The sequence below is a fragment of the Macrosteles quadrilineatus genome, unplaced genomic scaffold, assembly GCF_028750875.1.
Source record: "Macrosteles quadrilineatus isolate MER2022 unplaced genomic scaffold, UCM_ALF_1.0 Scaffold_1__1_contigs__length_201487025, whole genome shotgun sequence".
Taxonomy (NCBI): Eukaryota; Metazoa; Arthropoda; class Insecta; order Hemiptera; family Cicadellidae; genus Macrosteles; species Macrosteles quadrilineatus.
The window spans coordinates 174,993,514-175,009,170 of NW_026542594.1; the positions used below are offsets into that span (position 1 = coordinate 174,993,514).

The 15,657-nt window shown below is 33.0% G+C and overlaps 1 protein-coding gene across 1 annotated transcript; it reads left to right on the forward strand.

Moving 5' to 3' along the window:
• Positions 1 to 6,291: 6,291 nt before the first annotated feature.
• LOC129002702 (uncharacterized) lies at positions 6,292 to 7,517 on the forward strand. Its single transcript, XM_054430706.1, has 2 exons — positions 6,292 to 6,373; positions 6,532 to 7,517. Exons 1-2 carry the CDS (start codon positions 6,292 to 6,294, stop codon positions 7,515 to 7,517), a joined length of 1,068 nt encoding a protein of 355 aa, XP_054286681.1.
• Positions 7,518 to 15,657: the final 8,140 nt, after the last annotated feature.

The window sequence follows — 15,657 nt, forward strand, 5'->3', positions numbered from 1 at the left end:
TCATAATATGTTTGTGTATTTCCTTTATTCACAAACAAAACCCATTCTTTGGATTTTAGATTTCAGAGAAAAGATTCCTAGCATAAGGCATTATGACTTAAATAGTTCCAAAATAAATATTGATGAAGAGGCATACAATAAAATACACAAATAATTAAGTGGTATTTCTATAAATAGTTTACATGAGGTTTTTTTTAATAACGAAACATATGGATCATTTACGAGTGTTTGTTTATGCTTCAAAACAGTTTCCTCAAATAATGTTTCAGGGTCAGTTTACAAACTGTATCCTAAAACAATAATAGAAACGCATCATATTGTTTTATATTCCCATAATTGATTAAATGAACTAAAACATGTCTTATGTAAGTGTTAGAGAAATTCTAGAATAAAACATAGCATTGTCTGATTGAACATAGGTGTTTAATCATATTAATAAGTAATTGTCACAACACATTAGGAATGATTAATTAACATGTTTTTGTTTATTTTTTTGGTGATAGAAATACGTTAAACCCATCGTGAAACAACTATTTAAATATTAAAACGAAAAAAGTCATGTTTAATTTATATTTGTAGTAAATCAACTGGGTTTATTACGCTTGATAATTTAAGCTTGGATATAAAGTTGTGTCAAGTTTGTTAATTGGTAGAATTAGTACTCAAAGGGCGATTATCCCGGTAAAGGATTGTCAAGGAGATTAAGATTAATTTCTCTGGAAATCTGCATACATGGTAATCTGCTATGAGCCGAGACAAAGAGAAAATGTTTATAGGGATATACTGGAATTAAATATTTTGACGATTCTATCCATCAGAGCTTTGATAATGTTTATTTTTTTAATGCAGCATTATTTTTACAACGGATACAAAATTGGTTCATCGTGGTATATTCAAAGCTACATTTATAAATAAAATCCGAGACAATTAACTAATGTGTGTAGATTGTATATCAGTCCTGAGTGTATAATATAGTGGAGATGATGCACGTAATATGTAATATATCAAAATGATTTGGACACATCAAAAATACTTAAGACTTGAATGTATACGAACAATTAACAATTTTATATACATAATCATTTAAACTACCGTAATTTTCAAATGTACACCTAAATCGACAAAATCGTCGAACTGCCAAATATTGGTGGATCTTCGAAGGCGACGCTGCAGTCATTTTCGAGACAAGCTTTCATTCGACATATAATTGCTTACCTTAGCCATAATTTAACATGAGTTGTAGGATTGTGGCATGCCCCATACAGAGATTATTTCCACGAACCAAAAGTCAAGATTTGACAATCTTTTGGACTCTTGTAGCCTACCATCTTGTTAAAAAATTACTGATGGTATTAAGTTTAAATTAGTTGAATGGCACATACGTTGGAAAAGTCTTAACACAACCAAACAAAAATTAAACTGCTTAAAATAAAAGTTAGCAACTTCAACACATCCATTATATTATGTTTCTTCTAGGGTTTTGCAAGAAATAAAAATGTTGCCCCCTCCCCCTTTAAGGGTAGATATGGAGCAACTCTAAATTTTCAAATGTAAAGACCCATGTAATTTTGACCAGTGACTGCTGTCACGAATCATTTGAACTCAAACCGAGTCGAAAATGGCAGCCGTTCAAAAATAACTTGAATCTGCCATTTTCAATCTTTAAATGACTGCCATTTTTTACTCAGTTTTTCTTTTGAGCTCAAATTTGTGACATTGTATTCTACTGATTAAGAACTTTAATTTGATGTGCATATTGGCCTATGTTTACGTTAATGATTTTCCTACTACTTCTAGCGGGCCATTCCCCTGAGGAGGTACCGCATAACTGAATTATGTGTTGACTGTGTACCATAATGGATTTTAAGTTGCACCCTATCTACCCTAAAAGAGGGAGAGGGCAACATTTTGATTTCCTGCCAATAGCTAGAAAAGTAATCGTACAATGATATGTTAAAGTTGACAAATTTTATCGTGCACCGTTTAATTTATTTTTGGGCGTGTTAAGACTTTTCAACACCCTGTATAAATCAAACGAGTAAAACCAAATTATTAAAATTTTAATAGTTTCCGTTCAATAAATAAACACGCACTTCCTATTAACTATACTGCTCTATGTTACAGACTTCAACATTGTACAACACTGGAACAAAGATTAACCCTGTACTATTTTCTTGTGCTTCAAATAATTGCAATAAATCCGTATGTTCTACAGCATTTACCAATATCAAGTTTCACCTTTATTCTTAATGATCCAAAATGCTTAGATTTGTTAAAACTTGCTTGGCGAGTTCAAAGACCTTGACTCGAGGGTATGTAACGACTTCAATCATGTCACAGAGACCACGTGATCCCAGGTGGTTATGACGTCACACGTCGCTGATGAAACTGTTAATACTGATGATAATTACTAACGCCAACCTGACCACGTAGAGAAGATTAACCCTAGTATCAAGTGATTGGTACTGATAATTGATCAAGTTTATTTTAAAATTCATAACTAAATATCAACGATTTTAAAGTCCTTAAATACTAGTGTTTTTTGCCATGGGGGGCGAGCTGGTCTAGTGGTTAGAGCGCTTGACTTCGGTACCTGAGGTACCGGGTTCATATCCCACCAAATCGCCAATGGATTTGATCTAAGTGACATTTCCGCAACACAATACTAAACACAATACTGGTCTCCGCCTAGCGTGCTAGGACAAACAATGTAATTTTTTTCACTTATATTTTTTATCTTTTTGTTGTAATGTGTAAAACTATCAAAATAGCACTATCAATCAATTTATCCAACTCGTTTCTTTGTATCACACGTGATATAGATTTTATGCAGTGATAATTTACTTTAGTAGTCACCTGTGGGGAACGTGCTGGTCTTAGAGCTCGGGACTTCGGAGTGCGAGGTCCCGGTTCAATTCCAGCCAACCACCAATGGATTTTATCCATGTGATAATGCAACAACCCTCTAAGATAAGCCTAAAGAATGTGTAAACAGTTCCGGGTTAGAACCTTGCGTTTTAGGGTGTGAATGTGAGATATAAAAAAAGTGGACACCTGTGTTTTGTGGACAGCTAAATAATGCAAATTATCATTTTAATATCAGAAGTCAACGATAGAAGCAGTAGGCGTTATTAATCGTTTTTTATAGAACCTTCAATAGATTACACTAGACTCAAAAAGCCTAAATCGGTGATTTTAGATCGATCATTTTGAACGTAAGTTTATGTTTTTGGTCACAGTAGCAGTGTTTAACAATACAAAATTAAAAAGAAAATATTTGAAAAACTCTTTTTATAAGCTAACTGATTTATGCATTTATAAGAACGTTTCTTCTTAGCAAAATAATAAAATAGCTAAACCACTTAAAAATGTAACGATTGAAACAAAGTAAACATTTATCTATTCACTTCTCAACTCTTGTACCGAACTTGTAACTTGTTCTGATGATGATAAGAAATGTCGTAAATGAGGTCTTAGAGCCCAAACACGCATCAGTTTTAGTGGATCGTAAATCGTGTCGACAAATTGGGCGACAACATCCTCCCTTACTGTAATTCTTATGACTCTTTCACGTAAAAATAGTACCAAAATGTCCTTATCCATGATATTTAAGGTAAGCTTTTTCATAAAAAATATAGTGCAGTTCTCAATGTATAAGGTCGAGAAACATCATTAGTTTTACGATTTTTCTTGTAAAAATATTAGGTATTAATTTCAAATGTTGTTGTTCAAAAAAGGGCAATGTTGTTTTAGAATTGTGTTCATCCGCAATTACTAAATGAAGCCAATCTGTAATGATTGGAGTCTGGTAACAATATCCTCATCATCCGATATTTGAACTCTGTAACTGTCAGTGTTCGGGGGATAGTACACATTGTGATTTGCGTACGATTGATTTGAATACAATCATAATGTTGATTAGGAATATTGAAACCCTAATTACGTTTCTGTAATTGATTTAAAATAATTTATCCTTGATCTGATCTGAAAAAATCTATTGAAAAATATTGCGAATGTTAGGTAACAATTAATTATTATTTAAGACAGTTAGGCGTAGTACCATCTGATTGTATGGCGTTGTTAAACAAATATTTATATTGTTGCTACTGAACAAAGTTCATTATATATTTTCCATCATACTACAGCAAAATCTTTTTTTTTACATGCGTTGCGTATCTAAAGCAGTATTTTACTCCCTAGGGAGTAAAAAAGCTTTTTTAGTCCCTAGAGATTCAAAGACAGTTATTTACAATCGTATAATCAAAATTATGAATAGATTGATTTAATTTTATTTATTATATAAATATAATAAATATCATAGGTTTAATCATAGGTGGCACTCTTGTCAATAGTTGAACATATCAATGTATAAAACATAATAACGCAATAATTGTAACAGTCAAACTGATTGAATATCTTCCTAAACAGCTGCTTATTTGCATTAGCAAAATTGAAAATTAGTTAAAAGTATTTTTTTTTCCATGAAAAGTATTTTAGTTTTCTGGTGTAGTTTGTTAAATAATGTTGCAATATGATGAAAAACATAAATAACCACACGCCCATAAAGTGTCTTTTAACCCTTGCTCGATGCCTGTAAATATATGATGGGCCGTGCAGTCATAAAAAGGTAAACATATAACTGTTTAAAGTGTTAATTATATTATACAGTTTAAGTTATCTCGATAGATTATAGTCCCTTTTCTGCTCTACGATATATACTAAAAATTATTGAAGTAGTTAAAACCTAAGGGAGGTCTCGCAATGTTATCTCTGCCTTGTTATGCCGGGAAGGTTATTGTTCTACGCTGTCTTAATTAATACCTACAGCCTGTGGTGGTAATGGTTCGTTGGTAAATTGTAGAGGCAGATTTAAGCTAAGGAGGATTTCTTAAGTGTTATAAATTCGCCTTTTATATTTCGTAATTTATGGCTTATTTTATAATTAGATATATGATGTTAGCTTCAAGAAAGGTCCTTGTGGTCCTAATGTTGATTTCATAAACAATATGCATTTTATTTTATTTTATTTCAAGGCTATGGAATATCTAGATTTATTAATAGTCACATACCTTAAATAATTTGTTGTTTTTTATCAATGGAAAGCAAACTCTCAGTTTCCAACATTTATTTTGTACTAATTACACTAAATCATAAACGTGATAGCCTTTATTTTCCCTTATATTGTACCCTACAAATGCATAACGAGATGAAAAAAAAATTTTCCTTAAGTTTTGGAATATCTAATTATATTTCATATTGTGTTCATTCTGTGGAATACGGGCTTAAAAATCTTAAAATAAAAATTGAAAAAAAATATATTCCATGTTTATAAATTATATTGTTTTACTCTGTTTAGTTACAAGGTTATATTCTTGTAAAACAACATGGGGATCTTATCGTAGTTGCAGGGAGACGTTGGATTTTATTTAGATGTTGTTTACAGTGTACTAAATCTTACAAGTGTAAAATTGTTTTACGGACACTTGTGTTGTAATGTTACAATATTCATTTTGAATAAATAGTTTTGCAACGACTTTATTCAGACTATGAATGCAGTAAAACTGCTTCAGGTTGAAAGTTATGCAAAACTCACTTGATTCCCTTTTGACAAAGTTTTCTCTTACATTTACGAAAACTTCAGACAAGGAAATTCAGTTGGTAATATAAAGTCACATAACAATTTTCAAATTCGCGAAACATTTTTTGTATACTAAATATATACAAAAAAAATATTAGGTATTAACAAATTCAGTTTTTGAGTTTCGTCAATTCAATTTGTTACACAAAGAGAAAAAAAAGGAATCTTTTGATTGGACTCTCCAATCGTGTGGCCAGACCCAGCACAAATGCTAGACTCTCATTCCTGTATTGGGTCTGGTGATTATTGGAGTGTTCAATCGAGAAGATTGCCTCAATCACACATTTTAGTTTGATAACATAAAAAAATAAAGTTTATATGAAAGATTTGTTCATGTGTTCAAGAGAAGCATAAAAAGAACAAAGTAAAATGGAATAGTGACAGTTAAATGTATTAAAATAGTGAAAATATATTTCCAATAATAAAACAGCCATAAAAGAGGAAGCTTTACAAACATGTAATTGTTTATATATCCAAAGCTTAAAGCCTCGTCAAAGTATTCAATCATGAAACTAATTCACGTTAACATACTAGCTGATATATTTTTTAGGTGACGTACTTAATTTTAAAGGATAAATACCATTGGACTATTTTTGATAATATTCCGCGACCGTGAAAACTGTATAAACATCTTCCGTGATCTTGGAGAAACCATGATCGTCGCCCGCGATCGCAGCAAATTCCTGAAAATCTTCCGTGAGCATGGAGGGATCATGACCATCATCCACGATCTCGGTGAATTCCTGAACATTTGCTGCAATTGCGGAAAAATCGTAAACTCTTCCGTAAGCACAGAGCCATCTAGAACACCTTTCGCGATCACGGGCGACTTTAGACCCCCTCTGTATATCATAGAGGCATCTTCCTAATTGTGACCAATCCCTTCCGAACAGGCCCCCAGGGACACCTCGGGGCTATAGCACTACACCACTACACCACTACACGACTACACCACTACACCACTACACCACTACACCACTATACCACTACACCACTACAACACTACACCACTACACCACTACACCACTACACCACTACACCACTACACCACTACACCACTACACCACTACACCACTACACCACTACACCACTACACCACTACACCACTACACCACTACACCACTACACGACTACACCACTACACCACTACACCACTACACCACTACACCACTACACCACTACAACACTACACCACTACACCACTACACCACTACACCACTACAACACTACACCACTACACCACTACACCACTACACCACTACAACACTACACCACTACACCACTACACCACTACACCACTACACCACTACACCACTACACCACTACACCACTACACCACTACACCACTACACCACTACACCACTACACCACTACACCACTACACCACTACACCACTACACCACTACACCACTACACCACTACACCACTACACCACTACAACACTACACCACTACACCACTACACCACTACACCACTACACCACTACACCACTACACCACTACACCACTACACCACTACACCACTACAACACTACACCACTACACCACTACACCACTACACCACTACACCACTACACCACTACACCACTACACGACTACACCACTACACCACTACACCACTACACCACTATACCACTACACCACTACAACACTACACCACTACACCACTACACCACTACAACACTACACCACTACACCACTACACCACTACACCACTACACCACTACACCACTACACCACTACACCACTACACCACTACACCACTACACCACTACACCACTACACCACTACACCACTACACCACTACACCACTACACCACTACACCACTACACCACTACACCACTACACCACAACACCACCCGACTACACCACGGGATAGTTTAACAACGGAAAAGAACAGTTTAAACAAATACATGTGATAGTTATAAGGTTTATTTCACACAACATTTAATTGTATTTGTGTGACATCAAATCATGTAGTAAACACAGCACAATCTGCCAACATGGCGAACATCAACAATATCAATACGTCTGTTTGTACAAGTGGATTGCTGATTTATGTTTATCGTGTGATGGATCATAAATTTGTTGTCAGTGATAAAATATTATAAGCCTTCGGTGTTATTTACATTCACAGAGGGAAATTAAAGACTCAATGAAAGTACTAAAAATTCATAAAATACTTTAAAATTTTGTACATTAAAATATGAATACCATGTGGCTTATATTAATAGGTATCTTACTTATAAAACTACTATTTAAATAGTCTAACTTCTAATTAAAACACTACCTAACGCTCTAGATGAATTAGTCCCGTCATTGTCCTAGCTCATTTCGGGTTTATCAATTGAACTTCAAGTTTTTATTAAACGTTAAACAATGAAAAATGCATTGCTAACTAACCAGTACCAAGGCTCTTTTCTAAAACATTCAAAACTAGCTGTCCAGCGATAAATTGTAAATTTAAGTTCCAAATCGAAAAAATTCTGAATATTAGCAGTAGTAAATTCACCAAATTTATAGTTGGATAACCATATTTAGCTGACCAGTGCTCTTATACCACAGTACTTCTTTGAAGGTGCGTGTAAAATGTGCATATTGATGATTTATTGACAAGATGGAGGTTTGCTATCCCCAAACAACCCACGACCCATGGTCATAAATACAACCTTCTAATGGTTTTGAACTAAGTATATTATAATGTCTCAATTTGATCATTACCTCTCATGTAACCAAGGCAACTCGGAGACTTACCCGCGCATATTTTAAGCTGGAATTAATGCTAAAAGGAGGGTAGAATAAAGTGAAATAACGTCCTTTGTTACTGACAAAAAACTAAATAAAATATATGTACTTTTACCTTAAGATAGTTATCTAAAGCTAAATGTTCCAGAACAGCTGAGTCAAGTTTAGATCAATCAAAAGACTAATAATCTTTTTAATAATAATAATACCGTCGATCTTTTGATAACAAAGAGAATTCTCCAGCTAAAAAAATAGCTCTTGGCACTGATCCATCGTTAGTGTCATACTTGAATCAATAGTACTTTAAATTACTAAACATGGAAACAACATGTATACAGTAAATGTAACATAATCAATTTCTTAATATTTATTTAATATTAGATTTTAGCAACGTACCGATGTTCGTCGAATAATTCTGGTTGTCAACACCCAATTTGTTCAGTGAAAAGCTTAAGTGGGTTTTAAGAATACGAATTTTCACAAAATTGTTCCAAGTGAGGGCCACAAGAGGACCATTCAAACGTTTGGCCAATTTAGCCACTAATTGGGTGACCAAACGGACTATTGGAAGCTCTCATGAGATTGGGACTGAATTAACCACAAAGGCAAATCAATAATCATCATGCAATCCTCCATAGCAATTCTGATAGAATTAAATTTATCTTTAACCAAGTAATTAAAAACTAATATACTTTTAAATTGTTTTTTGTAATATTATAAGTGGTTTATTTGTGTTCAAATACCTTTCGGACATCCAAATGAACGATGGCAAATTAAATTTTACATACATATGAATAAAAGAGTTTGTATGCTATATTTTAAGGCTAAGGGAATCTTTAATAGCCTAGGGTTTTGAAAATTCTGATATTGTTTACTTCATGTAAAAAAAAAACAATTTGTATTAAATCTTATTTAGTACAATTTCGTGTAGTGGTTATATGGAAAATAGCAATATATATTCCCTTATGAATACATTTATTTTGTAAAAATCAAGCAATGATGCTATAAAATATTCCATTTGCTGCAGGTTCGCAGCAAATGTAGTAATTAAATTAATAGGAGAGAAGGTGAGCATTCCAACAAGTGCTAATAATGTAATAATATAATGATCGTAGGAACCATTTGCAATTGAAATTTTTGCAGCTTAACAATTATTAAATTATTATAATTTTCTTTTCATCTTTACCCACGGCAACCAATATTACCATATCACACAATATATTACAATAATATATAATAATATAATATATTACAATATTAAATTTCAATTCAAAAGTTTATATATGAAATTATGATAGTTCCTCCTACGGTACCAATATTATATTTCTGTTCAAAAGTTATTAATTTTTGAAATTATGATAGTTCCTCCTACGGTAACCAATATTATATTTCTGTTCAAAAGTTATTAATTTTTGAAATTATGATAGTTTCTCCTACGGTAACCAATATTATATTTTAGTTCAAAAGTTTTTATTTAGAATTATGATAGATTAAATTTATTTTTTTATTTGATAATTGTATGTGTCTCTATATCGTGCATAATCATAGTTATTCATCAGATTGTTTTTATTATTTCATATTTAGGCTTGTTTATTTGTTTTGTATTTATATACATACACAATCAATATTTTTAAAGGTTTTTTAAATTAACCGTCCAAACGTTGGCCTTGGTAATATATAAAGTCACCATTTTCATTGGTAACATCATCAATTGATTGCATAATGGCAAATAAAGTTACAGTTTTGACAATATACCAAGCAGTCAAGCAGTCTTTTACGAGATTTTGTCCCCAAAATTTAAGTACAATTTATGTCGACAGCTAAACCCTTGCTAACAAAAACCCTCGATAAAAAATTAAATTTTAAATAAATAAAAATGGTTACTGGCATTTCACCACGAATTTTAAATCGAAAGGCATGTTTTTAATTGTTTAAATTGGATAATGACAACATCTGAATAACAGAATCCAACTATTTCATGTGATAACGAATAGTCTTCAATAATCTCAGAGTTAACTGACAGAAGAGGACCGGTCTGAAATAAATAATATAGATACCTCAAACAATTTAATTGAACTTTATGGGAATAAAATAAACAAATGGTATAGTTTTTTGTTAATAAAAAATATCCTTCTTAAATTATATTGGTCGCAAAATCTCGATCTCATATCAGATTTAGATTTTATATGCAAATCAGTTCCATAAAACTGAATACTAACGCCAATCCCTCAATTCTATTTACCTCACTGTAATCAATAACTTAAAAGTAATGGTATCAATTGTGTTGGTTTTGCTGCTCTAAGGCAAATACATTGTTATTTTTATAAGAATAGAACAGTTGGATTTACTGTACGTCAATCTAAGACCGTATGTTCACACTGGTTGGTTTAACATGTCTATAAAATGTATTACAGAAGCAGTTGCTACCTGTTAGATTGTTTGTTTAGTATTGATATTTATGTTCTTATTGTTTGTTTTGGTTATTAATATGGTTACAGTTGAAAGGTCTTACTGTTTAACTTGTGTCATGGAACAATGAAGGGAATGTAATTGAAACAATTATTCATAACTCGTGATTACTATTTGCCAAGATAATATTTATTTTTCAAGAATGATATGAGTCCAATGGTACAATATAGTGCCTAAAATAGCAATTAAAAAAAGACTGTTCGTCTGAGTGTGGGGAGGTTCTTTGTTGTTGCTCACTAATTTGCAAAAATATCACTTGAAATGGAAAGATAAATTAACCTTAACCTAACTTAATACTTACATTAATTTTGACAATACCACTGAAAAAATAAGGAAATTGACTAAGGACAGACAACTATAACGTAAAATCACTTTAGAAAGAAATACGAGTTTAAAGTTTATCGTCTGCGTTTTAGGATAATCTAGTAAAGTTTCAAGAATAAAGAATTGATAAATTTTTACTGTACCAACGTTTATTGTTAAGGTATTAAATATTATTTAAGTTGATATTGATGCCAGATGAATGTGTAAAAATGATTGTCAATATTTATTTAGGTATGGAAAAGGACGATGGTAAAATTGACAAACTGGTGGCTCAAATTCAAGCAATAATAGTTTGTTACATTTACATACAAGCTCAACGTATCGACGTTGATGCCAACAGAAGAGGACGTAAATCCCTTCTTTATCCCTACAAGCCAATCAGGATTATCGTTGAAAACAGCTGTAAAGGGCAAACGTTTATAAACTGTCTGTACTGACGAAGTAAAATTTTACTGTTTGTGTAAAATTGGAGTGTACATAAAATGTCTTAATTGCAATAGGAAGTGAAATAATCATGCCAAAGTAAATCTGCTGACAATCCCCATTTGCTTGATTGGATTTACACTTAAATATTTAATTAAATAGGTCAGGTTTTTTGTTTGTAAAACCTTAGGTTTAACGACTACTTAGGTTTTCACTAAAGAGTAATACATTGTATTATTTAGTAAAATGAAAGATTAGTATAAAATAAAAACATTTGCCAAGTTTTAAATATATCCATAGACAAAGAAACTACACCAGTTTACTATTTTCCATTAGAATAACATATAAGTTCAGTACTGGTTTAATTTTATTCGTAACCAATTACTGTAAAAAAATACAAATACCCCCGCCGCAGCAAACCTGCAGACTAAGCGAATTTCCATTTGCCTGATCGGATTTACACTAAAATGTCTCCTTAAAAATGTCACACATTGGCTACACAGTGTAGCCGCAAACCTGAGCCCGTCCAGCCGTGCGCACGGTGTTATCACGTATTTCGTTATCTAAATGTTTCGTACGTGTCGTGTATGTGTGTTAAATGTAAAATGTGTTTGGACTATTTATTTAATATATCGACGCTGTTGCTACAAAGCAACATAGAAGCAAATTCAACCTAGTGACAGTGGAGCTGAGGATGACCTGATGGTTGAAACGCGTACTCCACAGCAATTTATGGATTGATGACGTAAGTTATTTAATTATTTGAAAAAAAATTTGTATTGGCCTATGGTAACAGTGCCAATCACTTTAAGCCATGCATCGGTCTTGAAATTTTACACAGAAAAATGTATAAAGCCAGGTTTTCCTAGGCGCGGAATCGGCGAGCGGAGAGAGGAACGCGGAGAGCGGACTCCACTTGTCTTAGGCAATTTAATGTTACTGTTTTCCTAGAAGCGGAGCGGAATGCCATGTTAATTTCAATTCCGCTCTCCACGTTCCTCTCTCCGCTCTCCGCTTCCGCGCCTAGGAAAACCCGGCTTAATAGGTGCCAATACGATTGAGGATGTACAATTGGCTGTGATGCTAGAGTCTAAATAAGTAAGAAAGTAAGTAGGCCCTATAGTACCAAACGCACATTCCTTTATTATTAACTTGTTAAATCTACACACAATGTAAATGCTTAGCAACAGTATATGCCTACATAACATTTTATATTATTTACGTATATCTTAATCTTAATATCACGTCATCAGGTGCATACGTATATTACATGATTCATTGCTGTTAATTTAATTTTGATATAACTTATTATTGTGTGTAGACAAATTTTTTTTACTTTTAACCTTTTTTAAAAAAGTTTTATTAGCTCGCTTTCTTGTCCGGTACAAATTTTGCAATCAATTTTATACTAACTTCCCGATGAGCTAGAGACTTGAAACTTGAAACATAGCTCACAAATGGAAGACAATGCAATATTATATCATTTGATTTTCGTATTTCCCTTGGGCTACGCCCTATGGGCTTGTTTTTATTAACTCGCTTTCTTGCAAAATTTTGATACTTCCCGATGAGCTAGAGACTTGAAACTTGAAACATAGCTCACAAACGGATGACAATTCAATATTATATAATTTAATTTTCTTATTTTCCTTGGGCTACGCCCCATGGGCTTCCAAATTTTCCATGTTTACATTTTAAAAGAATGTAAATACATCAATTAATTTAAGTCAGCTGTAAATAGTTAAATTTGACAGATCGAAGAACATAGGTTAAGAGGTACAGGTTATGCACCCAAGTGATTCTTTATACAAACAAAGATTCCAAATTAAGATAAACGATCTGATTGGAGAGATAATCTGATTCGGATTCAGCACCCCTAAATACATAAGAAATGAAAAAAATTAAAACTACCCCAAAACTTTCCTGGTAAAAACACTAATTAACTGAATTACAAAGGTGCTACGTTTAGACAGAACAGTCACAAACACTGTGTAGTGTTACGATACCGTACATAAGAGTAAGCGATACATTGTAGTGGTACTTATTATCACACCCGTTTATATTATTCTTAGCAAAAAACTACTTAGAAAAAAAATATGTTTTAGCAAATAAAGTGTTTACGATATATAATTTTAAACACCCCTAATTAATTAGTCATTTCGTCACTTCTGCTACTTGTGGAAAGGCAGTTTATTTTGAACCTGATAACAAATTTAATACTCTATTTTTGTGTGTTTACGTCGACTGTTTCAAAGAGAACAAATTCATTTACATTGTCTCTCCAAAAGTGTGCACGGTAATACAGGATGTAGAAAAAGATTCACATGCAAAACATGAAACTGTCTTTACAAAACGTCCAAACTTCAGCGTCTTATTCTCATCTCCCCGTTTTCAACATTAACTTTAAAACAATTTTATTTAGAGAGTATTAATCCCTACATAAATTAGTGATTCATTATAACGGTACTAGTTTTATATTACAACTTACATATAAGACCTAATATTTAAACGAATTATATGATAAACTAGCTGTAACCCGCGGGCTTTGCCCCGTTTAACTTCTTAATTTTCAAGATTATCTCGTTCGCATGGCTCAATCACGTCCTGGTTGAAGTTTGTTCGCTACGCTCACTCACCTTTAGGTTGGAGCTCGTTCGCTGCGCTCACTTGCCTTCAGGTTAGCTCGTTCGCTACGCTAACTCGCCTCCAGGTTGAAGTTCGTTCGCTACGCTCACTCACCTTTTGGTTGCAAATTAGCTGTTGTCATAAATGTAAAAGAAATAATAGTGCTGCACCCTGTTGGTAATCCTTGTAACTTTAATGCTATTGAACATCATAGAACAGAACCAACTTGTTTAATTGAAACAGCTGTTAAGATTCAATAATTCCATTTCTCATAAGGTTAACATGGGAAACTCCAGAGCCACTGGGGCGGAGCCCGAAAGGATTTTTGAAATAAGAATATGCCTATATGTTAATCGGGAATGTGAGCTATCATCATGCCAAATTTCAGCCCAATCCGACCAGTATTTTTCGAGTTTACTTTTCCCATACACACATACAGCAACCACCTCTTTTTTATAATATGATAAATAAATATACAAAACTAAGTAGCCTTTATTGGCACTCTTACGATCCTAGACTGCGATGAGCTATTTGCCGCTACAGGCTGTTTGACACATGGTCAAGTCAGTTAAGTACCAATGTACTTAGTATCTACTTTAAACTAAGTTGGAAGCAAACACACGACTTCCTCTGCAGGTTTATAGACTGCTGGCACGATTTCCTCAACATATATCTTTTACACTAACAACTCATCAATGGCAATAGATTTTAGGACTATAAAGAATATCTACTTTTGCATAACTATTTGATTTGGAATCATTGCTCTGTTAGATTTACTGAGTAAAATTAATGTACTGACAAGATACGTAATGGTTGGAAACTTTTGACACTTTCTAAAGTTTCATGATAAGGCTTAGCAAGTAAGCTTTGCCAAAAGTTGGTGGTTTTGATGAGGATTTGAGAAGCTTCCATATTTAGGACCCTCATATTAGGTGGAGCATCGACTAGAGATCATGAAGAACATACGCTTATTGATTAGCCATCCGTAAACAGTTGTTTAATTGAACTGAGAGTAATTTAATCTGGTATACCATTGAATCTTCGTTTCCTCTTTGATTTCACAATACTATGCCGTTCTATTATATTTTACAGGACCACAAATACGTGCTGGAGTGTACAGTAAGGTACAGTAAGGATATGTATGTTATTATAAAATGTTTATTTATACTAAGAAAACATTACTTACCGTTGACTTTCTCTAAAAACAAATTTTAAGCTATAAAAATCGTGACTTTTCCTCCTTGCAATGGGTGCGTCGTTAAAGAACTCGTTTTATAATTTAAGGTTCATGCATAGCTATCCTATAAGTTAAAACCTTGCTATTAGTTTTACATAATGACTAAACAATGGATGTTTAATTCAGGGCAATATTTGAAACTCTAGGTTATTAAAACCATAAAAATATCAATTAAATGCAAGATTTTAATGGATTT